Source organism: Fusarium oxysporum, chromosome XII (genome assembly GCF_013085055.1).
Source record: "Fusarium oxysporum Fo47 chromosome XII, complete sequence".
In the NCBI taxonomy this organism is placed as follows: domain Eukaryota; kingdom Fungi; phylum Ascomycota; class Sordariomycetes; order Hypocreales; family Nectriaceae; genus Fusarium; species Fusarium oxysporum.
In genome coordinates this window covers 1,302,693-1,329,311 of record NC_072851.1, presented here as the reverse complement: position 1 = coordinate 1,329,311, position 26,619 = coordinate 1,302,693, and the positions used below count along the sequence as shown (strand labels likewise).

General features: G+C 48.2%; 10 protein-coding genes across 10 annotated transcripts; 6 read left to right on the top strand and 4 right to left on the bottom strand.

The window, feature by feature from the left end:
* The first annotated feature begins 180 nt into the window (after positions 1-180).
* Positions 181-2,972, top strand: FOBCDRAFT_193485 (Sodium:solute symporter family-domain-containing protein). Its single transcript, XM_031193743.3, has 5 exons — positions 181-981; positions 1,033-1,233; positions 1,280-1,550; positions 1,599-2,584; positions 2,642-2,972. Exons 1-5 carry the CDS (start codon positions 665-667, stop codon positions 2,907-2,909), a joined length of 2,043 nt encoding a protein of 680 aa, XP_031030364.3. The 5' UTR covers positions 181-664; the 3' UTR covers positions 2,910-2,972.
* A 217-nt stretch (positions 2,973-3,189) lies between these two features.
* FOBCDRAFT_287141 (uncharacterized protein) lies at positions 3,190-4,336 on the top strand (the record flags this gene model as incomplete). The annotated part of the gene is made up of 1 exon (XM_059611699.1): positions 3,190-4,336. The coding sequence occupies exon 1, from the start codon at positions 3,233-3,235 to the stop codon at positions 4,334-4,336; it is 1,104 nt and encodes a 367-aa protein (XP_059468192.1). The 5' UTR covers positions 3,190-3,232.
* A 209-nt stretch (positions 4,337-4,545) lies between these two features.
* FOBCDRAFT_287139 (uncharacterized protein) lies at positions 4,546-7,797 on the bottom strand (the record flags this gene model as incomplete). The annotated part of the gene is made up of 3 exons (XM_031193741.2): positions 4,546-6,749; positions 6,808-7,316; positions 7,376-7,797. The coding sequence occupies 3 exons, from the start codon at positions 7,795-7,797 to the stop codon at positions 4,546-4,548; spliced, it is 3,135 nt and encodes a 1,044-aa protein (XP_031030362.2).
* A 172-nt stretch (positions 7,798-7,969) lies between these two features.
* FOBCDRAFT_234476 (major facilitator superfamily domain-containing protein) lies at positions 7,970-9,943 on the bottom strand. The gene is made up of 4 exons (XM_031193738.3): positions 9,589-9,943; positions 9,134-9,537; positions 8,554-9,080; positions 7,970-8,505 (listed from the first exon to the last, which is right to left on the bottom strand). Exons 1-4 carry the CDS (start codon positions 9,896-9,898, stop codon positions 8,142-8,144), a joined length of 1,605 nt encoding a protein of 534 aa, XP_031030359.2. The 5' UTR covers positions 9,899-9,943; the 3' UTR covers positions 7,970-8,141.
* Positions 9,944-10,713: 770 nt separating this feature from the next.
* FOBCDRAFT_209410 (uncharacterized protein) lies at positions 10,714-12,348 on the top strand (the record flags this gene model as incomplete). The annotated part of the gene is made up of 2 exons (XM_031193737.3): positions 10,714-10,720; positions 11,114-12,348. 2 exons carry the CDS (start codon positions 10,714-10,716, stop codon positions 12,346-12,348), a joined length of 1,242 nt encoding a protein of 413 aa, XP_031030358.3.
* A 1,023-nt stretch (positions 12,349-13,371) lies between these two features.
* FOBCDRAFT_254601 (GPR1/FUN34/yaaH family-domain-containing protein) lies at positions 13,372-14,738 on the top strand. The gene is made up of 5 exons (XM_031193736.3): positions 13,372-13,633; positions 13,681-13,771; positions 13,821-13,885; positions 13,939-14,199; positions 14,250-14,738. The coding sequence occupies exons 1-5, from the start codon at positions 13,456-13,458 to the stop codon at positions 14,483-14,485; spliced, it is 831 nt and encodes a 276-aa protein (XP_031030357.2). The 5' UTR covers positions 13,372-13,455; the 3' UTR covers positions 14,486-14,738.
* Positions 14,739-15,284: 546 nt separating this feature from the next.
* FOBCDRAFT_193474 (amino acid permease-domain-containing protein) lies at positions 15,285-19,197 on the bottom strand (the record flags this gene model as incomplete). The annotated part of the gene is made up of 12 exons (XM_054707844.2): positions 15,285-15,479; positions 15,536-15,618; positions 15,669-15,714; positions 15,763-16,303; positions 16,358-16,619; positions 16,674-16,829; positions 16,880-16,949; positions 17,000-17,204; positions 17,262-17,392; positions 17,652-17,752; positions 18,184-18,841; positions 18,895-19,197. The coding sequence occupies 12 exons, from the start codon at positions 19,195-19,197 to the stop codon at positions 15,375-15,377; spliced, it is 2,661 nt and encodes an 886-aa protein (XP_054563819.2). The 3' UTR covers positions 15,285-15,374.
* Positions 19,198-19,716: 519 nt separating this feature from the next.
* On the top strand, positions 19,717-20,881 carry FOBCDRAFT_246001 (Glyoxalase/Bleomycin resistance protein/Dihydroxybiphenyl dioxygenase; the record flags this gene model as incomplete). The annotated part of the gene is made up of 5 exons (XM_031193728.2): positions 19,717-19,763; positions 19,821-19,849; positions 19,907-20,331; positions 20,388-20,655; positions 20,706-20,881. The coding sequence occupies 5 exons, from the start codon at positions 19,717-19,719 to the stop codon at positions 20,879-20,881; spliced, it is 945 nt and encodes a 314-aa protein (XP_031030349.2).
* Positions 20,882-21,681: 800 nt separating this feature from the next.
* On the top strand, positions 21,682-24,043 carry FOBCDRAFT_254598 (copper amine oxidase; the record flags this gene model as incomplete). The annotated part of the gene is made up of 6 exons (XM_059611132.1): positions 21,682-21,987; positions 22,046-22,611; positions 22,665-23,046; positions 23,078-23,195; positions 23,243-23,617; positions 23,670-24,043. The coding sequence occupies 6 exons, from the start codon at positions 21,682-21,684 to the stop codon at positions 24,041-24,043; spliced, it is 2,121 nt and encodes a 706-aa protein (XP_059466399.1).
* Positions 24,044-24,072: 29 nt separating this feature from the next.
* Positions 24,073-26,474, bottom strand: FOBCDRAFT_266016 (uncharacterized protein). Its single transcript, XM_031193726.3, has 2 exons — positions 26,288-26,474; positions 24,073-26,234 (listed from the first exon to the last, which is right to left on the bottom strand). The coding sequence occupies exons 1-2, from the start codon at positions 26,378-26,380 to the stop codon at positions 24,150-24,152; spliced, it is 2,178 nt and encodes a 725-aa protein (XP_031030347.2). The 5' UTR covers positions 26,381-26,474; the 3' UTR covers positions 24,073-24,149.
* Between the last annotated feature and the right edge of the window lie 145 nt (positions 26,475-26,619).

Below are 26,619 nucleotides of genomic sequence, written 5' to 3'. Positions count from 1 at the left end.
GTCTGTACTGCTGTATTGTGGCCTCAGGTATTAAATATTCCCAATTCTCACTGCGTCCTCTGGTTTGCCAATTTTCGTCATAATATTCTAGCTGAGTGCAACACCCATGGAATGGCTGTCTTCACTACCTGACGAGGGCACATTTTTCAATCTGGAGCGCAATTATTTATTTGTCGCATCGGAATAAGCTAAATGATAGATAAGTCAGGGGATAATATTCTTCCGCTTTTTCTCAAATAATTGCTCAATGACGTGACAGCGATTGGCCCTATCGCCATCGTTAGAAGCTCTCACGCCATACCCCATGAACATGTGAACAGTGCCCCTATCGCCTATCACGGGCCTAAAATGTCCAGAGCATACCGATAATGATATAATTTAGATAGGAAGAAGGGACTAGATCCCGGAATTCGGAAGATATCCGGTCTGGCGGAACTCCATCGACTAATAAGATCTCCCGCTGACCTCCACGGTTCATCAGATTGATGCCCGGCAGTTATCTAGCAAATGATAGCCCATTGCATCATCAAAGCTATACAAACGACATGGATTCGTGCCTGCCGATCGCCAAACATATAGCTATCACACGGACCCCCAAGCTCAAAATGCCGAGACGTCAAACCGAACTGCTGGATCTTTCACTTCCCCAAGATTCTTGGCCAAAATGTCGCTTCACGTTCGGGCAGATGCAAGCGAGAATGGCATTGAGCCACCGCTTTCTCAAGCCGTCGGCTATGTCGTCGTTATCGCGATTGGTTTCCTTATCGCGTTTATCATGATGTTTCTCACTCATATTCTGAAGAAGACTGTTGGTGAAGATAACAAGACAACTGAGATGTTCATGACAGCCAATCGAAGTGTTGGCACTGGTTTGACTTCGTCTGCTGTTATTTCGTCTTGGCTTTGGAGTACGGCTATGCTTGGAAGTACTCTTGTTGGATACAATTTTGGTGTCGCTGGGCCGTTCTGGTTTGCAGCTGGGTATGTACCCTTCCTCCGCGATTATTTTCGGTAGTTGTTGACCCTTATCAGATGCTCACCCATGATCGTCTTCTTCGCTCTACTTGGTATCTCCTGTAAGCTCAGAGTACCCGAAGCACATACCCTACTCGAGATTGTGCGTATACGATATGGTACCTCGGGCCATATTGTCTGGATTGGTCTATGCTTGATCAACAACATCATCGCTATTGCAAACATGTTGCTGGGTGCAAGTGCTGCGATCTCTGCCTTGTAAGTCTTCTCTCTTACATGTTGAGTGGTCCACTTACTCGATCAGATCTGGTATCCATATCATCGCCGCTACGTTCTTGTTACCTGTTGGCGTGGTGCTGTATACCTTTGTTGGGGGCATCAAAGCGACCTTCCTGACTGATTACTTCCATACCTTTGTGATCACTATCATCATATGTTTTTTCACCATCAAGGCTTTCCTTGTCCCCGAGATTGGATCACCTGGTGGTCTGTATGATCTGATCGTTCAGGTTGGAAAGGACCATCCCGTCGCCGGCAACCACGATGGATCTTTGTTGACAATGACTAGCAAAGACGTGAGTTAACTGCTTGACCATCATAGTACACTCGCTTACAATATACAGGCTATATACTTCGGTATCATTCATGTGCTGGCCAATTTTGGTCTCGTCATCATGGACACTGGTTTCTTCGCCAAAGCTTTTAGCGCTGCGCCTCAAGCTGTTGTCCCAGGCTACATCATCGGCGGCATCGCTTACTTTGCCATCCCGTGGTGTCTCGGCACCTTGATGAGCTTTTCCGCTCTAGCTCTTGAGGATACTCCTCGCTTTCCTACCTACCCTCGTCGCATGTCTTCTGTAGAGATCTCCAACGGTCTTGTTCTTCCCTACGCCGCGATCGCAATCGCCGGAAAAGGCGGTGCTGCCGCTGTTCTGTTGATCACTTTCATGGCTGTCACTTCAACTATCAGCGCCCAGGTCATCTCCGTGTCATCCATCATCAGCTTTGATATTTATCGCCAGTACTTTAACCGTGGGGCAACTGATCGTGACGCTATTCGGTGGAGTCACATCGGTGTCGTCTTTTTCGGTCTTTTCTCCGCCGCCTTCTCTACCGCCCTCTACTATGGAAAGGTTGACCTTGGATGGACTCTGTACATGCTTGGTGTTCTGACATGCCCCGGTATTTTCCCAACTGTCTTTACGATTCTATGGCGAAAACAGTCAAAGATTGCTGCTATTGTCTCGCCTCTCCTGGGCATGGCCACTGGCATCGCTGTATGGCTTGGCTCAGCATCGTCACTGTACGGTGAAGTCACCGTTGCATCCACTGGAAAGTCTCTTCCTTGCGTGTACGGAACTGTCGCTTCGGCTTTGAGCCCAGCGCTGTACTCAGTCGTGATCTCGCTCATAAAGCCTGCCAATTACCAATGGGCTGACTTCAGAAATGAACGTCTTGCGTTCGACCAGGTTGGTTCAACAAAAGAAGAAGTGAGGACGCACGAAGAAAAGGTAGCCAGCTACACCGCCGATAAGGCCAAGCTCAAACATTGGGGCACTCTTGCGGCGATTTGGTCCGCCGCTACGTTCTTGGGACATTGGGTTCTATGGTAAGAGGCACTTTATCCCCATCTCATTGTAACGTCGACTAACAGGTGAAACCGTAGGCCTCTTCCGATGTACGCAGCTAAATACGTCTTTGGTAAGACTTTCTTCGTTGCTTGGATTGTTATCGCCATTATTTGGGTGTGGGGGACCATGTTCGTCGCAGGCTTCTACCCCATCATTGATGGTTGGCCTCAGTTGAAGACAGTTTATCGGGGCTTGAGAGGCCAGGGCCCAGTTGAAGGTGAGCCTGAAATAGTCCAAAATGCTCAAAGTGATTCTTCCATCACTGAGAGGGACGAGAAGGGGAACAATGGGATCCTGGCCTGAGAGTAGTCTGACAGCGCACTTTATATAAGAGATACACATAGTGGTCAACTAGCCAGATTCCCCATAAACCATAACTCTAATACATGTACAAGACAATGGTCCATCTTTTGTTTACACGAAATTGAGATAGGAAAGCATTCGCGATAGGATTCAGTGACAGCCCCGATCGGGCCTTGGCTTCCCCGCTTGACCCCGCCAGAGCCGATAGAGGCCGCGTCCGATAGCGGCATTAATAAAGATCTCCAACTCCAACTCGTCCGGCTTATCACCAGCGATTGCTTCCCATCTCACGTTACCAATACCCTCAAAAATAGCCCTACAAGATGACTTTCACAGTTCTCTCAGACGCCAACGTCAATCACATCCTCGACACGTTATCGCCATCTGACGTGACCGATCTCGCAAACGCTCTGGAGCAGGCTCTCATTCAATACTCATGCAACAATGAACAGCAGTACCAACCTCACCGTGCAGTCGTCAACCGGGATGGACAAGTCAGCCTGTTCATGCCCGGAACTACTGACCAATTGATCGGTGTCAAGATCGTCGGTATCACCCCAAGCGAAAAGCTCAAGCCTTCTGAAGCAGGTCTCAAGAGTGTCTTGACTCTGTGCGACGCTAGAGGTCAAGCCATAGGAACGCTCAATGCAGCCGCTCTCACCGCGTTCCGAACTGCGCTGGGTTCAATGCTGCCTTATCGATTTAGGCGTAACACAGAGAACATCGTGGTGTTCGGTGCGGGGAAGCAAGCGCTATGGCACATTCGCTTGGCACTCCTGTTGAAGGAGGAGGATATCAAGTCTGTGACCATTGTCAACCGCTCTGCGGAAAGGACTCAGCAGTTGATAGACTCGCTCAAGTCTAACGATCAATCGACATGGCCGTCGCACATCAGCCTCCAGGCCTTTGATCCTAAGGAAGACCGTGACGCCGCTATGGAGGCTTTGGTTGTAGATGCGGATGTCTTGTTCTTTACAACACCAAGCACGGAACCACTGTTCCCGGCATCATACCTCACTTCCGAGAAGGCTCTGAGCAAGACTCGGTATCTCGCGGCGATCGGTTCTTACCGCCTTGACATGCAGGAAATCGACCCCGAGCTTCTGAAGCAAGCCATCAACCCATCAGGGCCCTTTTCATCTGTGGGGTATCAGGGTGGATCCGTTGCAGTCGACAGTCGGGAGGGCTGCCTGCAAGAGGCTGGAGAACTCGTCAAAGCCGAGATCCCTACGGATAAAATGCTTGAGATCGGTCACTTGTTCCAGACCAAATACACCGAGAACCCGAACGACTTGACCAAGTGGCTTGAAAGTGGATTTGTTATTTACAAGAGTGTCGGTACTGGTGTTATGGATCTCTCGATTGGTCAAGAGCTTCTTCGTCTGGCCAAGGTGAAGAATGTTGGCTTGACTGCTGAGGACTTCTGAAAGACACCAGATAGGTTAATTAAGTAAAACATCCATGCTCCCTTTCTCAAGACTATGTCCCAGTGATTCGGTGTTATGCTCAAACAAAGGTCATTATCAACCATAGCATGGGAAAGTGACCCCAGCCTTCTGGTGTTCTCTTTGCTCGTCACGCGATTTCCAGCCAACATAAAGTCCCAATACTATTACCAAGACTGCTGATTTATTAGTTAAAACTTTCTTGCGTTGGTATCGATGACCTCCAACCCACCTGGAAAGAGTTCGTAAAGTAGCATATGGCGATAAAAGCTAGGTCTTGTCATGTCTATGTGCTCTGTAGCCCTTGGAGCTATTCCACCTGCTACAAGAGGGGCGGTTTCAAGTTGTTTTGACCCTGGAGCACACTGTTTGGCGGTCTCGAGGATATCGATTATGGCAGCCTTATTTTTAGGGTTCACGCTCTGTATCCATCGGAGAAGTGATAAGCTCAGCTTTCCATCACACTCGTCCCAACCTGTGACATTTTCAATCAAGAATTCGCTAGTAGATCTATTGCTCTCACACTCAAACGTCAAAGGAGTTTTGGGCTTGGGAAAGTGAAACGTGACTTGAGTGGGAGAGCGCAGAGGCTCGATGACGATATGAAATTCAGATGGGGCTCCGTGTAATAGGAATTGCTCAACAGCAAGACCAAATCGATCGGTATGGAACGGATATGCCATGCCAACCCAGCCTAGGAAACAATAAAATAAGATTCTTTCCCAAACGGTGTGGTCGTCTGAAAGTGCATAGTCATAGGCAATAGACGAGCGGGGGCCGACCGTAAGACTTCCTGGAGGGTTGCCATCAAGGAGAAGGTTCTTGGCCTCGAACGGAATTCGTTCAAGCGACAGGAAATGGCCCTCGAAGAAATAGCTCAACAACTGTATAGGTAGACCAACTCGAATATAGACTTGCAGAAGTGCGTTGCCAACAAGAGACGTCTTCCATGACTTGCCGATAGCTTCGAGGTTATTCTTTAAAAACCATTCAACGTACTCAATATGGCCTATGAGTGCAGCCTGACATAGGACACTGAATGTCTCCAGTCCTGTAATTACCCCATATCGATCCAAGCTTTGCCGTCCACGGTTGACATATACCTGGATACCCTGGTGCAAGAGAGGATAGCTTGGTTCAGGTTTCATGTCGAGAGGATCACCGACCCATGACGATACATACTGCAGAAATCGATACGGTGGTCTATCAATCCTCGCTTCCAGACGCATCCATGTTACTCTAGCGCATGAATCTTTGACTTCTGTCTTATCCTTCCGCAGGAATCGCGCTGCCGCAAAGATCAAGTAAGACAGTACGTCAACGCTACTAAAACCCTTCAGGTATGACTGCATTTCTGCTTTGATCTTTGGTCTCTCAAGCATGTCGGGAATAGATCTGTGTGTGAAGCTAAGGACTCCCCAAGGGCCGTAATAGTTTGGTTTGGATGAGTAACACTCGACAAGACCACCGCAGCAACCACGAAGCCTTTTGCCGTAAGTCTCTGGTGTTCTACTGACATCTGAATCCGTTGCGTAGCGAGACATAAACTCGTCTCGTATCGAGAGTTCCGAGTCTCTGTGATAATCTTCAAGGAACGAAAACTCCATCAGAGACAAGGTCAGATAGTTATCATTGGCAGTTCTCAATAGTGCCATGGTTTGATAAGCAGTCCTTCGGTTGTTTTCGTCGAGTTTGTTGAGGATATGCTCAAACAACGCTTCCAAGCCAGGTGGAAGACCGTCAAGGAGTTGAAGTAATTGATCCTGCTTCACGTCATCCTCGATCTTTTTCCGGATCTCATTAACCACCAAAACTATCCAGAAGAAGATACCGCATGCTTTCTTTGGAATAGTTTTAAGTAAATGCTCTTTGAGAGTAGAGTTTGGAAGGTGAGATAATGAATCCTGAACATATTGTCTCATGTCAAACCAGGTCAGTTCGTGAAGTTGGAGCCGATAATCCGCCGAAAACCCGTTCAGGAATACGTTGTAGTCTCGACTGGAAACAACCATTTTCAACCTCCCTTCAGAGTCCTTGACCCAGTGTCTTAACAATCTTACAAGATAAATATGATCTCTGCTATGTGACTCGTCGTACTCGTCAATGCCATCAACGAAGAAGCAGAAGCAGACCCGAGGAGCGCACGATTCGCTGTTGAAAATGATCTGTTCAAGGGCAGACTTGACAACATCGATCGGCAAGTCAAACTTAGTTTGTATCTGCCAAGGGCTAGTCTCGACTTCCTTCCAAATATTTGGTAAGACATTTTTGATAAGTTCAGGAAATGCGTGGAGTATGTCGTAGAGAAGAGAGCGGTAGAGACCATCCAAAGACTTTTGCATTTCGGTTCCGGGTGTCCAAAAGAAAAACTGGGTGATGAGGAGGGATCTATTCCCTACAACGAGTAGTAAGTTTACCATCTCAGGTTAAGCTCGGGGTGAGTGAGAATTTACCTGCCCATTTTTTAAGTTCAAGTCGAGTTTGCCCATGTCTGCAAAGCAGTTTCATCAACGTGGACTTGCCTGAGCCCAGTTTGCCCGAGATATGGAAGATGCCCTCCGATGAAGACAGCCAATTCATGAAAAGTTCCCTTGATTTCGACTTCATCTCATGCATGTCAAGGGTCTCGGACTTGCTCATCCCCGTTGCCTCGTTCTCGAGGGTCTCATCATCTTCTATCAGCCAGTTGAAAGTCTTTTCATGAGGGTAATGAACTCTGTCATCTCTTTCGTGCATGTTCTCGAATTTAATGCTTTCAAGAATTCGATTCTGATAAATGGCAGCAAGAGCATCATCCTGAAGACCTAGAAGACGGCGTAGTTGAGTACCGGCTTCGGTCCCGATTTGCTCAACTTGCACGCCACTCCTCAACGCTTCTGTATGCCTTTGAAGTTCTTCTAGTCGCGATGCATCGGTTTGGGCCATGGCTAGAATCCTTTTCGAGTACACTGCCGAGTCTTGACTATTTGCGATTGTGAGATCCTGTAACGGATGAAGACAAGGGTTTAGGGAATCTGATACCTTGAAAGATCCACTATGCTCAATGCCAACTGACTCCGACAGTCGTTGAGCTGCTTCTCCAGATTCTTAATCTCGCTTTCGCAACTCCAAGCCCTGTACGCAGACCGAAAGTTCTCAAAAGAGCCCTTACTTTTGGGTCTGATCTTATCGAGGACGTCGAGGATTTTCTGCGATAACTCGTGGCATTTTAGGGCGAGGTCGTAAAGACCCCTCTGCTCTGGTAGGACTCTGGCTTGATCTGCTGATTTAAGTCTCCGAGAAAGGGCTTGCATCTCATCCACTATAGCCTTTCGCGTCAGGTTTTTTTCCACGCTACCGTCGACAGAGTCGCGAATTTCCCGCGCGCTCTGTAGTAATTTGACGCCCAAAGGGACAAAGGAAATGATGGCAGACGCTAGGCCAACGGCCGTGACAGGATCCATCGCGGATGGGCACTCGATCTTTTGGCGGGTGGGAACAAGTGAGGTGAGCTGAGGGAAAAGGCCCTCTCAACACAGCCTGATTTAAAATTGTTGTTGCCTATGCCGTGCTGACTTAAAAGAATTCCACCAATTGAAGCTGCAGGCTTGGAAGACTCAGCCCCGTTAGGCATAATGGAGAGAAAAAGTTCAAACTTGAGTTGACTCTGTATAATCTATGACTGGTGTAATATTCTATGTCTAAGGTGATTCAATAACTCCTTCCATATGCCGCTTTTGGTCCATTTATGTCAAGACACAGTATTAAATAGAAATTAGTATGAAATAATATGGCAAACCCTCAAGATCTAGCCCTTCTTTGCCATAGCCAACGCCTGTGCGGCCCTTGCAGAATACTTACATCGCTGTCGAATAGCAGGACCGTACTTGAAGAAGATGAATGGCATGGGTAGACAAGCAAGTGACAGAAAGGCAGGGACTGTACTGGCCCACTGTGTTCCTAGGTTGTCGTACATCTGCTTCGTGAAAAGTGGAAAGGCGGCGCCGAATAGAGATCGCAACACGGCGTTTGATGCTAGGACCGAGGCAGCGTAGATGGTGTATGAATCGATGAGATAGCTGAAGATACTGTGGAACACGAGAGACATGCCGAGACCGAAGGGGGCACCAGCGGCTACTGGGGACATCCAATGGACTGAACGATATGATGTCCTGTCAACTGTTAGTGGAGGTGTTGACTGTAACGAGACCTGAACTTACCATGCGAACCAGAACATGCCAACAGGGACGCAGATACCGCCGAGCATACATCCCGGGAGACGGTATTCAGGAGGTACAGGTTCGTTGCCGAACCTTTTCGTGACCTTCATATACCATATGTTGATGAGTCCAATCGTAGGAATGGCACTGATCATTCCGACAGCAACTCCCAGGAAGGCCAGACCTCCCTTGCCAGCAGACCAGCCCCTCTCAAGCTGGAAGACGACAGGATATGCGCCAAACAGCATGTAAAGGGTTCCGAAAAGAATAGCTACGTAGATAGAGAGAAGAAGGACAATAGGTTCGAAGCATAGGAGTTGCCAAGGACGAATGAGGGCCTTCTTGAGAACGACGGCTGGTGGATCGGCCTTGCCTTGGTGTTCGTAGATGGAGATGTAAACCTTGCCAGTCTTTTTGGACAAGAAGTCGGCTCGGTTCTGGAGGATGTAAGGTGCATAAGTTTCGGGAGCGCAGCACATGTCGAGTACCCAGAAGAATCCGGCAACAATGGCCATCAATCCCATAACCTAGAGACTCTAGTTAGTGTATGATGTCGGAACCAAGGACTTAGGTGACTTACCCATCTCCAGCCTTGACCGTCACTCAAGTATCCACCAATGAAGGGACCCAAGCTGGGACCCAGTGCAGGCGCCAAAGAGAAGAATGCCATAGCGATAGCACGCTCGTCAGCATTAAAGATATCAGAGATAACACCGCCAGCATTGGTCAGAGGTGATGAGCCAAATGTTCCGCAGAAGAAGCGAAGGACCAGAAGAGTAGCGACGCCATTATCTGCTGTGCATGCTGCACTAAAGACAACATACAAACCATAGCTGATAACGAAGATAATTTGTCGACCGTAGATTTCGCAAAGCGGTGCCCAGAGGAGAGGTCCGACAGCGAAACCGAGGACGTAGAGGGAGACGCCAGCAGTGATGAGTGTATGGCTGGCATTGAAATGAATCATAAGCGGCACGATAGTACCTGTCATATGACATGTCAGCTATGTCGATTGCCGAGGGTTATAAGACTGACCTGTATAGGCACTAGAACTAAACGCGACAGCAAAACATGTCGCGGCTGAAACCATTGTGATGGTCCATTTCAACCACTTGGGCCAATTGAGCGGGTTACCTGTATCATCAGGAATCCAGCTAACAACAAACGGATCTTCAAAGGAGCCTGATCCAGGATAATTATGGTTCTCAACAGCTTGATCAACTCTCGTCCTGTCAAAAAGAAGTTTTACCAACGAGCTATGTCGCGGTTTCGATTCTGGTGTCTTTTGTCGTAGTGTTTCATCGTCGCTCATACAAGAGCTAGGCAAATCTGGTCTAGAAGACATGATGTTGTTGTGAATCTGCAATGATTGCTCATACTATTCCTCAAAAGGACTTCCAAGACGGGAGGGCGAGCCCTTTATAATAATATGGCGAGATCGGGGTTCCATTTCGTCGGGAGCACCGGTGAGCGGGCCTCGAAGCCGGGGTGAGCAACAGGTGATTTCTGCTGTGACTACGGAGTCACAGGACGGATTTGGGAGTGGTGAGATCCAGATTTGGGCAGAAGGGGGTCTAACACCTTTCGATCTTGCGGGTATCAAGGAACGTAATTAGATCTTGATGACGAAGTCTGCATAATCTCTCCGGGGGGTCGGGAAATCGCAGTCTGGCAGCGCCGACATTTTCGATACTTCTTCTCTGGATCCACTGAAACGTGGTTTTGACAGGTGCTAGACAAGGGTTTTGTTAATTAGAGATAAGGAGCTTGGGCTGTTGGAATCATGCTTAAAATGTCCGACGGAGTTTGTAGGGGAAAATGGATACGAGAAAAGCCGACTGTGGATCTGATCAGTCCACTATTTGCCGTGCGTTCCCTACCAAAACTCCGGCCGAGGTTTGGTCGTAAATAGAATTGGGTCTACTCATGTGCTGGCAAGGCTGATCACATGTTGCTGGGCTGAAGAATAATTAGCGATTATAAATATTGAGACGTGGTACTTCATGTGATTTTGGTATGAGTTAATCTATTCCATGTCTTTGTTACAAATGCCAAGACTGGCGTCTTGAGGCCATGAAAACGTGGCTAAAATTTGCATCATGAATCATCTTTCAATGTCCCAAACTTGCATCGAGAACATGATGTTAGAATTATCGTATCATGTATCGTGAGTTTAAAGTTTGTCGGCTTCTTGGTGTTTTCCGTATTCAAGATCTCGGCCGAAAGACGGACTTTGGTCTTGATCATGTGACGAGGTCAGGCAGTCATCAGTGGCGACGATCTAGTCTGCGCATTTGACGTCTCCATGATGCTTCATTTGGCGAATATTTTTGCGATTCCCATTCTTTATCGCCACAAAATTTATTTCAAGCCCAAAACACCTTTGTAGGTAGTTTTACGCTGATCTGGGTCGCTGCTCATCAAGGTCCACAACCAAAAGGTGTCCACTGAAAGCGCCCGAATTGATAATCTCGAACTGCGTCACCAACCTCGCAAAAACTCTGAGTTTCGTCTCACAAATAAATTCACGACTGGCAGAATATTACTATGGGACGTACAGAGCCATCTATCGGCCGACCACCAGCGGCTTTTCGCAAAGATGCACGCTCCAAAAAGGCCAAAGCCACCATCAACAAGGTCATCCCCAGCCTCCTCCCTGGGTATCCCGGTGCTCAGAAAGGAATCAATTCAGCAGAGCTCATACCTTTTATGAACACTACAGTCTTGCCTGAAGCATATGGGAAGCTCTTGAAGAAACATGAGGACAAGGGTGATGCAGCAACGAAGGGCAAAGCTACAGACGGCGCTGAGGATCCCCATGAGAGCTTGGAAAAGCTTAAAACACCAAGAATCTCAATCAGGGAAGTCGACACGCTTACTGCTGCAAGAGATCTTCTTAATATTGAGACACCGGCGGGCATCAAAACAGATCTAGGTAATACTAGAGCTCATGTGACAATCTTGAACATGGGTTCGCCTCTGAATCCTGGAGGTGGATTTCTCAATGGTGCGAATAGCCAAGAGGAGTCATTGTGTATGCGCACTACGCTATATCCCTCTCTCAAGGACGAGTGGTACCGACTCCCCGAACTTTCTTCGATTTGGACTCCGATGGTGTTGGTCTTCAGAGATGAAGACGGGAATGATCTGGACAAGAAGGATCGATTCTATGTCGACTGCATCACAGCTGCAATGATCCGCGGCCCGGAATTCGAGCTTGACGAGGACGGAGTAGCATCATACGCCAACAAGAAGGATCGCGATACGGCGCAAGCCAAGATGAGGGCCGTTATGCGAATCGCTATGGTCAAAAAGTCCAAACGACTTGTACTTGGAGCTTGGGGCTGCGGCGCGCATGGAAACCCCGTCGGTGAAATAGCAAGGATCTGGAAATCTGTTCTAACTCCAAGATACGATAAGTCAAGACCGCTAAAGGAGAGATGGGAATACATTGATGAGATTGTGTTTGCGATCAAGGATCACAATATGGCCCAGGCTTTTGCGGAAGCTTGGGGTGACGGTCTTGAACGGCAGGACGAAGAGAAGAATGAGATTAAAGAGGAGGATGAGGAAGATGCTGAGGTTGTTGATCTGGCTGAATCCAAAACGCAAGAGTTGAAAGATAAGATCAGGGAGCTGGAGCAGAGGATCCAGAAGGTGAATAACCCGAAGGTGTCGGATGGCTTGAAGACTATTCTTGAGGGACTGAAGAAACAGCTCCCGGAAGAGGATGAAGTTTCGACTCAGGACAGTGAGTGGGAGCATGTCAAAGCTGAAGGCACCGGATCTAGCTGATCTGTCGATCTGAACGTTGACGTGGTATGGTTCATCGTCAAAGCGCGCACGTCAATGCATGGATCTCTAGCAAATAAACGCCCAAAATTTCATCAGAATGGAGAACTGTCACCCAGGGTAGTATCAACACCTGACTAGCATGAAAGGTAGATCTCGGTAATTTGATATCCGCAACCTCCGTCCGCATCCCTCACCGTCTTCTACACCGACCTAACCAGATGTATCTAATCACCAGACCAATTATCACATGTATCACGATCTCCATAGCTATTCTTTCATTTGAGATCTTTCATCTCGCTAGTCTATCACTGGTTCGTGTTGAGTTGCAGTGCGGAGGTGATCCCGCAGCCCGGACCCGTCTCCGCATTCAGCTCATGATGGCGTTCATTGGTCATCACACTATCGCGAACACTTTACCAATTGGGCTATACTTTTTTTTGCTGAGACAATGGCATAAAATGCTGGTATAGCTCTTGATCGACATGTCTGTACTTTATATAGTCTGCCGCTCGACCGAAGGGCTTGGACTTTGATGTCCAAGCATCATCTTACCAAGGACGAGAATTGAGATTCCTGGTCATTTTGATGAAGCTTTCCTTGATTCAGAACTAGTAAAGTCTCACTCATGATTCAATGATATCCAGAGCGCATTGGAGTGTCTCATCCTGATATTCATCATGGATATGGCTGCAGACCAACGTGTCATGTAAACCACTGTCTGTTGAGTATTCGGGCTTGATCATCATCCCGGACCCCAATTATCCATGGACTACAGGTGACGGAGGTTCGCGTTTATTCGGCACTTCAAGGCCGAACCGGCATTTCAGACGATCTCTAGATTGGCCTGAACCTAGCTGTCGCTTGTGCATGGATCTAACTGCAAGCCAATGTAACATCTCCGCATGCCTTCCCCAGAGCCCACTTCCCCAGACCATCAACCCGGGGGAATGGAAACTCTATTTCTTCTTGGTAGCTGTGCTATAGCTTATAAAGTATTGAAGCTTCCCCTCAATATTCGTCGTCATCAAGCTTGAGCTCCCCTGTCTCTCATAACCTTCCCCTACCAAGCTCATACACGAACGCGTCTGCTCATCTACCAAGCTCAACATGTCTCCCCGTAACAGCGTCAACGGCAAGCCTCGAAGTGAAGGCGAAGAGTTGGATCATGTCCATCCAACCCGGAGCATCCCCATCTCGCCAGAGCTATTCGAGCAGCTTTATCTTCAGCCACAGAATAGGGTGAAGGGAGACCTCCGAAAGACCTTCGGCAATCCTACGCCAGTCGGTATGTACTATTGCCTTGAACAGCCCCTTTGATACTGACGCGTCTAGCTTTGGCTGGGTTTTTGATGTGCTCCACGCCAGCATCCATGGGCCTACTCGGCTGGCAGGGAGCTGGTGGCTTTGCTGCCGCTGCGAACGTGTATGTCCCGCCGTCCTTTCGATTGTAGAAGTTAGTTAATAGATCACAGTGGTGCCTACTTTGGCCTTGGTGGTGTTCTTCTTGTATTGGGAGGTATTGGTGAATGGATTCTCGGTAAGAATTGACTCTCCCCCATTGTAATTCATCAGTTAACGTTAGTCTTCCAGGAAACACCTTCCCGTCGACCGTCTTCTTCACCTTCGGAGGTTTCTGGCTTGCATTCGGTACAACTGTCGTCCCTGACTCTGGTGCCTACAGCACGTATTCGACCGACGGTACCGCTGCAAATGGTCTCACTCAGCCTCAATTCTACTCGACTTTCGCATTTTTCCTGATTGCCATGGCCATTCTATGCACAATCTATTCTATCGCCAGTATTCGAACAAACGTCGCTCTGTTCTCCATCTTGCTCTTGCTTGTTCCTTGCTGTAAGTCCAACGCCCTCCTTTGATACAGCACTCACTAACCCTCCCAATAGTCTCTTGCCTTGCCGCTGCCTTCTTCGCCGTTTCTCAAGGGAAGGCTAACCTTGCGCTCAAGTGCCAGCATGCTGGAGCGGGCTTGTTGTTCGCTCTATCGTTGATCGGCTGGTATATGTTCATGTCTATTCTGCTCATGTCCGTCGACTTCCCCATCATGCTACCCCTGGGCGATCTCTCGACCATCATCCGCGGCAAAAGTGATGCAAAGAAGGATGCAAGCAAGACAGTTTAAAAAGGATCACATGGCTTTAGGGGTATTGCCGTGTCGATGGGAGGACCCGCTGTTACATTGGGAAAGGAGACGTTGATAATTCAGAACCTGGATAGGATCACGTCTTATAAAAATCCTTTTTGCCGTCGTATATTGCTTTTTGAGCTTACATCCACGTTTTGAGGCTTGTTTATAATGGACCAATATGTAATTACTGTCAATATGACGAAGCACAAAGGGCGTTTCTATAATGTTACAAGTGATTTGCTTCTAACCTGTTAATTGCTCTTGATGCATTTCTGTGATATAACGCAATAGAGTATCTATACTATTCAAGAAACAGTCGATCCTCTTCTAAAGAATCGATCGAGAAAAATCGGCATATGGGGGAGTTGTATTACAAAGGTCTTAGCCATTCAACTTCACCACACACAGTAGAATGGTCTGGGTTACTATGGCTATCTCGTCAAGTTGATAAGCCATTAGTTCTGCCGCAAGCTTTATCTTATCAGAGATAAGCAATCTAGATATTCCGTTTATAGAAAGCTCAAGATAGCTTTCGGCTCATGAGAATCTCATTGGCTGAAATACGCTAAACCACAACCTTAAAATCGACGATTGCTACCCTGTACCTTCTCCTCGTCGCAGGCCTGTTGTCTTGAGCAGGACTTCAATGCTCTATGCACTACTTTCTTTTTCCTCTAAATCTTACAGTATAAATGGTTCAGCTTCCAATCAGTTGATATGAGGCTGGGGGACTGGCTTAAGTTTTTTATGAGTGCTAATTCTAGACTCGCGTGTTTTGCATTATTCAGCAAGCGCAGCTTTAAAAATTTAGACATGATGGTTGACTGCTGATTCAAGATGGACTAGTATTGGATCGCCGATCAGGGGAAACCCATTATATAATCTAGGCAGATACAGAATGATCATGAATATCTTCCTTCTCGCCACGTCTGCCATGGCCAGGCGCATGAGCCACCTCTTCTCTTTGCGCCATAATGGTTTCGAGGTTCTGAGCCACCAATTAGCATCATGTTTCGGCCAACATACTAGGGAGAGAAGACTTACAGGCCCCTCAAAGGTCTTCCCGCGAGCAATCCAATAAATAGCAATTGCGAGACAGCAGATTGCTATGACGACAGAAACATAATCTGCGATGATGTAAGCAGACGATTAATTACAAGAGACAGAAAATACGTACTCATTGTGTTTCCAGTGACATGTAACGATGGAGGGAAGCAGAAAAGCTGCGTTCAAGTTAGTAACTCGTCCTACTTCCCTGGAAATCAACATACCACTGAAGTTACCGAAACGTACAGACAAGCTGTCCAGTTGACCAGATACCCCCAGAAGTTTCCAAGCTTCCACGGCGTATGAGGGTGCTGATGCGGAGCGAGGATGTCTCTACCTCGAATGACCAAAACGAAAATTGGGAAAGCGTATGATATGTTCAGAAGAATCGTGCAAGACGCGATGAAGGCGTTGAAAGCCACTGTAGGTCCTAGATAAAGGGCACCAAATAGCACGTTGAATATATAGGTGAAGATGATCGTGCGAACTGGAACCTCCAACTTCGGGTTGATGTGGTTGAAATATCGAGAGAAAAAGAAGCCATTATCTCGAGCCATGGAGTATATCAATCGACTTGTGGTGGTGATAGATCCATTTGTGCCGTGTATGAAACACAGCCCTAGCATGCAGCTGATGATGGTAGATGCTGCTCGACTGTTCGTGGCTTGATCGAAAAGAGCGATCAGGGGCTGACCGGTAGGCGAGCTGACTACTTTGTCAACATCAGTCAGACAGAAGAGGATGACTAGGATGAAGATCAAGCCACTGTTGGGGTCAGTATTTCATGCAGATTGCTTTGGCCAGGGTCGCAATACTCACGTAGAACCACCAACACCAATAGCATAGACGATTGCAAGGGGGGCATCCAGATGGGGATTAGGCATTTCTTCAGTCATGTGCAAAACCGCGTCAAATCCAATCAATGATAAAGCGGATTGAAGTAGACCCAGAAGCCATGCCATCCCATCTGACCATCCCGTCTCGTTATTGAACGTTGTGAAAACGAACTCGGCGCTGGTCTTTTCTGACATGGATAACAGAATAATGCTGATGATGACAACGCTTAGAATTGACCAGTAGACTTGATGACACTGTTAGAAAGCTATGTCTCAGGCTTTTGTAACTGAAAACTCACGAGCGAAGTTGCTCCAAGGTCCAAGGATGGAATTGCCCCAGATGTTCACGATGGTCGAAAACGTGATAATGGCAAGGAAGACAAGGTATGTTGTCCAAGAGTCGACTGGTGTTGATCTCCCCGACGCGACGACAATAGCGGCAGCAATAAACATGGCTGAATCCAATTAGCACAAGCGCCTACTTCTTTTGGCAAGGAAGAGTCACCGGAGAAGATCGCTTCAGTTGTTACAAGGGTGAGCCAGCCAGCAATATTAATCCAGCCAGCACAAAGACTCTGAAGATTGTTAGCTTCCCGTAGCGTTGTCGACTGTAAGGGGGGCGTACCAAGAACCTCTTCCATCTGTCACTACTGAGAGCGTACACAAAATGATACTGCCCGCCTGCTGTTGGCCAGATAGCTGCAAGCTCACCAAGACTGAAGGCTAGAGCGAAATTGCAAGCAACACAGAAGATGAAGCCGTACAGGAGCGCGACTGGGCCTCCAGACGGCATGACGATGCCAATTGTGCCACCTAACGCGATCCAAGTGCTGTAGAAGTCAGTATAGTGAGTCTTTGGCTGTTAAGGGCAATGTGGATCTGCTTACTTGAGAATGGCAAATGTCATCGCGACCATGGTCAACTTGCTGAGACGCGGCCGCAAGTGACCTTCGGTGACCTGGTGAGGAATCGAATCGGCCATGGCGAAAATAGCTGGCGAAAACTGCCGAGTCTTGATCTATGTGAGTCCTTATTGCTCTCAACAGTAGCTACGTTCAACAAGACGGGATATATCTTAAATAGACCCCATCACGAAACGGTCATAGACTGCAAGCGAGCTGATAAGAGTGCCAAGGAGTTCCCCCAGGCCAAGAGTGCCGAGATAAGCTTTTCCAGGGTTGGTCGTTATCGTGCGGGGAAATGGAGCGAGATCGCGGTCTCTGGTGTAACCCACGCGTTGCACTAGGCACAATTAGGATGGCACAGTCTGGACTTACTTTGCTGGGAGTAGCGGCATCGCGAACCCCTTTACGGTTTGGCCACTTATCTGCGTTCGCCGCATGGAGACGGACGTCAATTAGATAGGATATCGAGATATCTTTAGCCGGGTGACGATTTAGTCGACGGAGTTGCTGTTGCGTCGTGACTCGACCCCCTCAGACCGAGTGCAATATACCTTGTCTAATCGCAAGTGGCTTTATGTAGCACAGCAGTGACGGAGTTCCGGCGGTCGAATGGACGCCTATCAAACTTCCGACCTAACCGCCTCTCTTGGGAAACTGGATGCAGCTTCGATAGTTTGCACACGTGATGATCCTGCTGGCCGACCGACCTTATCGTTGGAAACCCCTTGTTTTCGAACCAACAGCAGCTGAGATTGTGTGTCAACTGCTTTAGTATCAGGATTTAATTGAGGTTCATAGAGATCACTACTGGACCATACATGCACTAACGAGTGTTGATATGGGTCAATTTGGTCGAGACTCTGCTAAAAGAAAAATTTGTTCTGATGATCTGATCAGAGATTACTGCTCGCCTTTACACTAGGTTCTCCCCATCCCGGAGTCAACAGTAAAGCCAACGTAGTGTACTCTGAAGTGGCAAAGTTGGACCCAATGGCCCCAGCACCTGAAGGACCCGGATCGTGGTATGCATTGACAACACGAGCTCGGTTCTTGGTCACTTCAATAATCGACCCGCTCTTGATCTCGATGTCCTGCGGTCCTGTACTTGCTTGGTCAATGGTCGAGCAGATGCTGTCTCTCTCAACCAAAGCGACCATGACGCTAGCGACCTCGGACGGCTCTACTAGAACATCCTTGCTGGTATCAATCATGGCAAGCTTTTCTGGGTTCTCCATGAAGAGAGGCGTCTTGATGATGCCTGGTGCGACTGCAGCGATACGGACGCCGACTTGGTCGATCTTGGCCATCGCGCGCACGAATCCACTAATCGCATGTTTTGTCGCATCATAAATAGCTGTAGATAGACAGGTGTCTTGGGCGTTGGTGCTCGAGATAATAACAATCGTGCGAGGTTTCTTTTCGTATCTCAAGAAACGAGACAGCGCCAATTGAGTGGTCCTGATAGGATGAACCAAGTTGATGTCGATACTGGCATAGCGACCGCCATGGAGGGCATCCTTGGTTTGTGGGGTTCCAGGAGGATACCAGAAGCTGCTAAAGCTCTAGATATTCACTGGGTCAGTGACAATTAACTTTGGAGACCTGGAGTACATACCGGTTCGTAGACTCCAGCGCCGGGGCAGACGATGTCAATCTCGCCGAACTCCTCTTCTGCCCTTTCGAAAATTCGCTCGAGATGAGTCCAGTTAGTCACATCAGTCTGCTGGAAAACAGCTCGGCTCTTGCTTTGGACTCCGCCAGGATAAGCGCCCACCAGCTTCTGAGCTTCAGGTCGCAGAGCGAGGTCGGCAAAAAGGACATTGCATCCGCCATTCAAAAGCTGTTCAGCAAATGCGAGGTTGATGCCACTGCCAGCACCAGTAACAATGGCTGTTTTCCCCCCGATAGAATGGGACATGTTCTGCGTATACCTTTGCTTTCGTGGGGATGAGTATTGAGTGGCAACGGAGAACAGCAAATCGAATGATTAGCCCCTCATTACATATTTGAGTGATGTCCTTCATACCCTCTTTCGATAACGTGCCAAGATATCACAAGCATCGGCACCATCCTCTTGACGATGCCAAGTTTCTGCGACAAGCCATGGTATATTGGAGACTCTTTGCGGGGCGATAGCATCCAGTCTATGCGGGGTCAGATTTACGCTGCTCGTAACACTATCTGGACTGGACTCGTTCCAAAGCTTTCTATGGGTCCGACAGATAAGCTGAATGCTTGATCAGGAAGGGGGACCCCTTGATGTTGGTCCCACGGTGGTCCAGACTCACCATACCGAAAATGGTATGTGTTGCCTGAATACTTCCATCCATCTCTTCTACGAGCACGCAATCATGTACCTCTAGTATTAAAGACCTGGATAGGAGGCTCAAATCAGGTTGCGAGCCTTACCACGCTAACTACCGTTCGAGCCGGCAACATGGAGCGAAAGACGGATACCAAGACTTACAAGCTGAATCATGCGATGTGAGTTCATCTTGGGCCGCTCACTCGACCTATGCATACTTATCCCAAAGCTAATAGGATTCGTGTGAAGGATCCCAGAAGTGCGAGTAAGTAAAATCACCATTGACCAATTCGTGTGGGTTTGCTTAACAACCCTCTTACAGTCCAGTTTTACGAGCTTCTTGGCCTTAGCGTTGTCCAGAAGCTTACATTTCCTGAGAATAAGTTCGATCTTTACTTCCTTGGTGTCGATAGCCCAGGTTCGCCGTCTCATGGGAAGTTCACCTTCGATCGTCAAGGCTTAATCGAGCTCACTCACAACTACGGCACTGAGAGTGATGACAATTATCGAGTGAGCAATGGCAATGAAAAACCTTATCTCGGCTTCTCCCATATCTCGATGTCGGTGGCGAATGTGCAGTCTACCTACCAGACGCTGGCCAAAGCTGGTTACAAGTTCCAGCAGGATGTCTCCTCCGGGAACGAGCCGGTAATTGCTCTGGATCCAGACGGTTACTGGATACACATCACTGAGAAGGGGTCACCAAACAAGAGCACGGCTTCCAACCCTCCTGGCTCGTTCAGTGTTGTATGTCTGCATCCTCCTCTCAAATCATGAAATATCGCGAACTGACATTCATGTAGAATCAATACGCCCTGCGAGTCACCGACGCCACTCGATCCGTTCGCTACTACGCAGAGAATCTCGGAATGAAGCTGATCAAAACTCTCGACAACCAGAACGGAAACTCAAAGACATTTCTTTTAGGGTATCCTTCAACCAGCCCGGTCACCGGAACAGAAGATTTGTCACGCCGTGAAGGATTACTCGCTCTCATCTGGCAAGGCAGAGAGAACGCGATAGCAAAAGTACATAATGGAAACGATCAACCTCAAGGATTTGGTCATATCTGTAAGTTAATTCGTCTTGTTTCTATGGTAGAAATAACTGACTTTGCAAAGGTGTTACTGTCGATAATATTGATGCAGCGTGTGCACGGTTGGAAGGACTGAACGTTGCGTGGAAGAAGAGACTCACAGATGGAAAGATGAAGAATGTTGCATTTCTTCTTGACCCTGATAATTATTGGATTGAATTGGTGCAGAACGAAGGCTTTACTGGCAAAGCAAATTTCTAGACTAGGGATCTAAGTTTCTATAGCCAGCCTCCACATCAGATGAATTCATTCTTTTCCATACCCTAAAGTATTATAATGTGAGCTCTGCTGCCCCCATGTCATACCTTGCTCGTACATATGATAAGACAATGATAGTGTTGAGTCAACTTATAACGTGCTTCTCCAGTCTGCCATCTCCGCCCGCTTGTCGTTGAATCCTGGCCACTTACTAACCGTGATTGGCAACTCTAGCCTAGGTTTTGCGCTAAGACTTGGTACTGCAACCAATTAATCCTTTCCATCTGCCGAGGTAGCACTTACCGAGTTAGGCAAGTGTAAGGAAGCGAGCAGTTGGGTGAACTTCATATGAGTCGAACAGCTTGAGTAGCCGGCCTATCCTCAAGCTTCAACTGGCATGCGGGGTTGATTAGCCTTACTGCGTACTGTAGTTGAGCGTTGAGATATGCAAGTTTAAGCCATCTTCCGGGGTAGTTCCCCTCCTGGCACTGAACGGAATGGGGCCGAGGTGGAGAGCTCTGAGGGGAGCTTTACTTGGTGACGGCTTGCCCATCGTGGTAGAACGTGTCGAGCACCCGATTCCGTACAATAATTCACTCAGATCAGACAGGCTAAGGGTCTACAGATCCGAAATATCGGCCCATGCTGATTATAGGTAAAGATTGGAACTTCTCAAGTTGAGATTACGTTTGTCCGTCGCATTCATGCTGTTGTTGGATAAGTATTTGATGCAACCAAAGGCCCTCAATTGAAGCATCTCGCATCAAGTTCAAACACAACATCTTGAATCAATACACATTATAATGTCAGGTTCAATCCCTCATCCCTTCGATCCTCTCAGTGGAGAGGAAATCCGCCTGGCTACCTCTGTTGTGCGCAAAGAGCATGGTGATGCAGTCCACTTCCATGTCATAACGCTCCAGGAGCCGCGCAAGGCTGAGATGGTTGCCTGGCTTGCCAATCCCTCCAGCGGTGCCAGGCCTCGACGTGTTGCAGAAGTTGTCATCATTGATCCACGAGAGGGTAAAGGCCATGTTTACGATGGACTTGTCGATTTGAAGCGTCAAAGGATCACAAAGTGGGAGCGCGCTGAAGGACAACAGCCTATTGTGAGACCGCCCCCAAGAATCACATCGGAAAAATGGCTAATTGATGACCATCTTGCAGCTTATCGTCGAAGAAATGCTCGAAGTCGAAGAAGCCTGTCGCAAAGATCCTCAAGTCATCGAACAATGCCGAATCAGCGGAATCGCCGCAGACGAGATGCACAAAGTCTACGCTGACCCATGGACCATCAGCCACGACCCTCGATACGGTAGCAGCACACGCCTATTCCAAGGCCTAATGTACTTCCGCCCAGATGTCGATAACTGCCAATACCAATATCCCCTTGACTTCCACCCGATCTATGATCCCAGGAAGAAGGAGATCATCGCTATCGATATTCCTCGCATTCGACGACCTCTTCAGAGAAACAAGGCTGTGGATTACCATCATTTATATATCCAGAAGGAGAGTGGGTATAGAAAGGACTTGAAGCCGATTTACATCTCCCAGCCGGAGGGTGTTTCGTTCAATGTCAACGGAAGGGAGCTAGAGTGGCAGAATTGGAAGTTACATATTGGATTCAATTATCGTGAGGGTATTGTCTTCAACAACATTACCTTCAACGATAAGGGAAACGTCAGGCCGATCTTCTATCGCATGTCTCTTTCCGAGATGGTTGTTCCCTAGTACGTTGCCATCCGCCCTTCTTGACAAGTCTCACACTGACATCAATACTTAGTGGTCACCCCGAGCCTCCTCATCATCGCAAGCATGCCTTCGATCTGGGCGAGTATGGTGCCGGATATCTGACAAACAGTCTCTCACTTGGCTGTGACTGCAAGGGTATGCTGCCTCTCACTCCCCAGCTTGATCTAGTTCACCAAGCTAACTGTAAAGGTGCCATTCATTATCTCGATGCCGAGCTCCCAACCCAGACCGGTCAGATTAGAAAGATTGAGAATGCCATATGTATCCATGAGGAAGACGATGGCATTCTGTTCAAGCACACAGACTTCCGAGACAACTCAACTATCGTCACACGTGCTCGAAAGCTTATCGTTCAGCATGTCTTCACTGCTGCCAACTATGAGTACGCCATTCAAGTATATTGCATCTGCCAAGTATCAAGTGGAGACTACTAACAGAACACAGTGGGTGTTCCATCAGGATGGTACCATCCAGCCAGACATCAAGCTCACCGGTATCCTCAACACCTATGTTATGAACCCCGGTGAGGACCTGCAAGGCTACGGAACGCAAGTCAAGAAAGGTAAGTTTTCCAATGACGGTTACGACCTTCAGACTAACCTTACCAAGGTGTCAACGCCCATAACCATCAGCATCTATTCCTTCTCCGTATCAACCCCAGTGTCGACGGACACGAGAACACGGTCCACATGGTTGATGCTGTACCTTCGGATGCCCCAGTTGGCAGCCCAGAAAACCTCTACGGCAACGCCTTCTATGCTAAGCGCACCAGACTCGAGACGACTGGCCAATCTATCACTGACTACAATGGTGCTACATCTCGCTCCTGGGACATTGTCAATGAGAACAAGCTCAATTCTGAGAGTGGCAAGCCTGTCTCGTACAAGCTTGTGAGCCGAGACGTGCCGAACTTGATGCCCAAGGAGGGTTCTCTTGTATGGAAGAGAGCCTTCTTTGCTCGCCATGCTGTTCATGTGACGAAGTGTAAGACATTCTCCATCCTTACGTTTCTATGCATCATGCTGACCATTTTCAGATGCGGATGATGAGCTCTGGGCCGCTGGCAACCACGTCGCTCAGACCTCCGGTGAGCCATCCAGAGGCCTCGGGGCCTGGGTTGGTGACGGTACTAAGAGCGTCGCTAATACTGATATCGTCCTCTGGCACACGTTTGGTATCACGCATTTCCCCGCTCCAGAGGATTTCCCAGTTATGCCTGCTGAGCCGATTACACTCTTGCTCAGACCCCGTCACTTCTTCACCTGCAACCCTGTCATGGACGTGCCTCCTTCTTACTCAATCACTCCCAGTGAAGTGGCTGCTAAGAAGTCTGGATTTGATACCACTGATAAGGTTAGCAAGCTGGCGGCTATGAGTGACTCTTCGTGCTGCAAGCCACCTAAGCTGTAAAATATTGGGAATATGTATTGAAGGAAGGATGTTGTACGCGATGCAGGATTATCTGGTTTCGAATGTAAAGTACAATCATATCATTATAAATACATATTGGACCACACTATCCCCAATTCGACTTCAAATTCCGACTATCCATCACATCTATCCAATGCGTCGCATACTTCGCGCACTGTTCCGTGTCATAGGCTTGCCAGATAGCTTTGGTCAAATCTTGCGCTACTGCCACTGGCTTTGGGGGGAGGACGGTCTTCAACGTCTCCAGACGCTCGTGAAGAAATTGTCTGGCAGCCATGATTCCCGCATTTGCATCTGGATCTGGCTCTGGCTCTGACTCCTCTGGCAGCTCATCGTGAAGGCCAGCGAAGTCAAGGTAATGTATCATGTCGCAATCCTCCAGACTGGCATCTTGGCTGAAGGGAACATCTCTGGGAGTAGTGGCCTTGGCTTCAATATGTTTTCGCCTGAGTCCAGTGCTGGCCGAGACGCAGAGTAGTGGCTGGGTCATTTTGCTACCCGAGTCTGTAGGTAACAGTTTCAGTATGCTCACCAAGTTCAGAGCGATTGGGGTGATCCAGTTATCCCACAAGGCTTGGGCGTCTTTCGCCTGTGATTGATCCAGCTCGTGTCGTCTTACGATGAGTTCTGGAAACGTCTGGTGCAATTGCAACAGGGTTGATTGACGGTAAGCTTCGGCAACGTTGAAGAGGTGTTGATTAGGTGTCTTCTTGTCATTAGTCTCTCCAATTGTCTCGCGGCATTCCACATCGAGATCGCAAGTCTGCTTCTCTACCACGGCAGCTTCTTCAATGAGCTGCATGGCAGCGCTGATGTTGGCTGACGCAAACATGTCTTGTGGTTTCCGGATTTTGCGTCTGAATTTGTGGCAAAGTTTCATTGCCCGCATGAACAGTTTATAGCTGTCGCTTGAGACCCCAGTCCACGGATGCGGAACCTGTTCAACTGGGTCTGCCGTCACAGGCGCACTGGCAGGAACTGCTTCCTCGACGTCACCCATTTCTTCCATTTTCTGTAAGCTTCTACAGCTCGATGTCACCATCGACAATAGCATTTCGCAGTAGAGCCAACTCTTATTAAAGAAGGATAGCAATTGCCGCTGTTCTTCGGATAATGCGTGCTTGTTTTTGTTGACAGCATGAAGGATGGCTTTCGCTTCGCAGAGAAATGGTAATCCCAGCTGAGTGGCATTGAGCCAGCAGATGCTGGTTCCAATTCCCATCAGGGAGAACAAGAGACTTGTAGGTACTGAATTGAAGAGTTGGTGCGACTTGACAGTATGCAAGTCAGCTCTCATAATTTCAGCCGCTGCCTTCATGTTCGTTATCGATGTCTGCCGCATCATTGGTACTTTGGCGGACAGGTGCGCGGCCGACATTGCCTGTAAACTTAGATAAACGAGCTCGCAGTTAGACCATAGAGCGGCAGCAATAGTCCGGTTGAGGTTGACATCAGAATCGTAATTGGACCACAGAGAACAGACATGGCGAAACCAGTACTCGATGAGCACAGATGGCGTATATGTGATTGCGTTTGGTGTCATTTCGAATGTCAGTCTGCCAAGGTCGACTGTCGGTAAGGGCATGTTGAAGTCAAAGGCCATATTACCAACTGGAATTGAGAGGGTTTCTGAAGCTGAAACTAGGTCGTTGTCACTTTGAGCAGACCCTAAGAAATCGTCTCCCCACTGCAAGGGGGATACGGAGGACGTCATGTTTGATAGGGAGTAAGCGTCGTGATTTTCGCTGTCGGTGCCACTGAAAGTATGGCTTGCTTCCTCGTGTTCTTGTTCCAATTGATTTGAGAAGAAGTCACCATCTGTAGACATCGGGAACAAGGGTGACACAATGCCGTTGAGGTGAAAGACAGACGCGCTTGCAGCTGGGTCAAAATCATTGGGAACAATCGCTGCTGCCGAGCTTATAGAGTTTCTACCAGCTACAGACGCACTCTCTGATCGATATGAGATCTGAGAATGTGTGTCTGGTTGAGCCTCCGTGGACCGCGCCGAAGGTGAACCCTCTGTTCGCGACTGACGAGGTCGCGATTGAGGCTGTCGAGTGCGCTTCTCATGCTTGGTAGACCATCGAACATCCAACCGGTATCCACCGCATTTCTGACCACGTGCAGCGCATGACTTGCAAGTTGGTTTTGCTTCGTCGCATTTTGCCTAAAAAATGGATGAGTACACATTCAAAGTACGGGGATAGTTCCGATGCCTACATGTTTTGACCTGCATGTTACGCAACCGCCCCTGGATCGGGCAACTCGGCCTTGACTGGATTGCTGAGGAGGCATCTGATAAACAAGGAGCATTTAGAAAAAGATGAGATTCCCGATATTGCTGTTTGTCGACCCGGGATAACGATGAGAGCAACTTAATGATGAATATTGTCACAAGGTGACGATCGTTGGATTCTGTCAGTTCAAGTCCAAGATAAGGATCGGTAAAAGTTGAGATTCAGCGGTCTTACCCCGCAAAATGCCAGGCTCGACCCTGTGACTGATTACCTAACAGTGCCTCTTATACCGGATGAAGATAAGTGTTTCAGGGG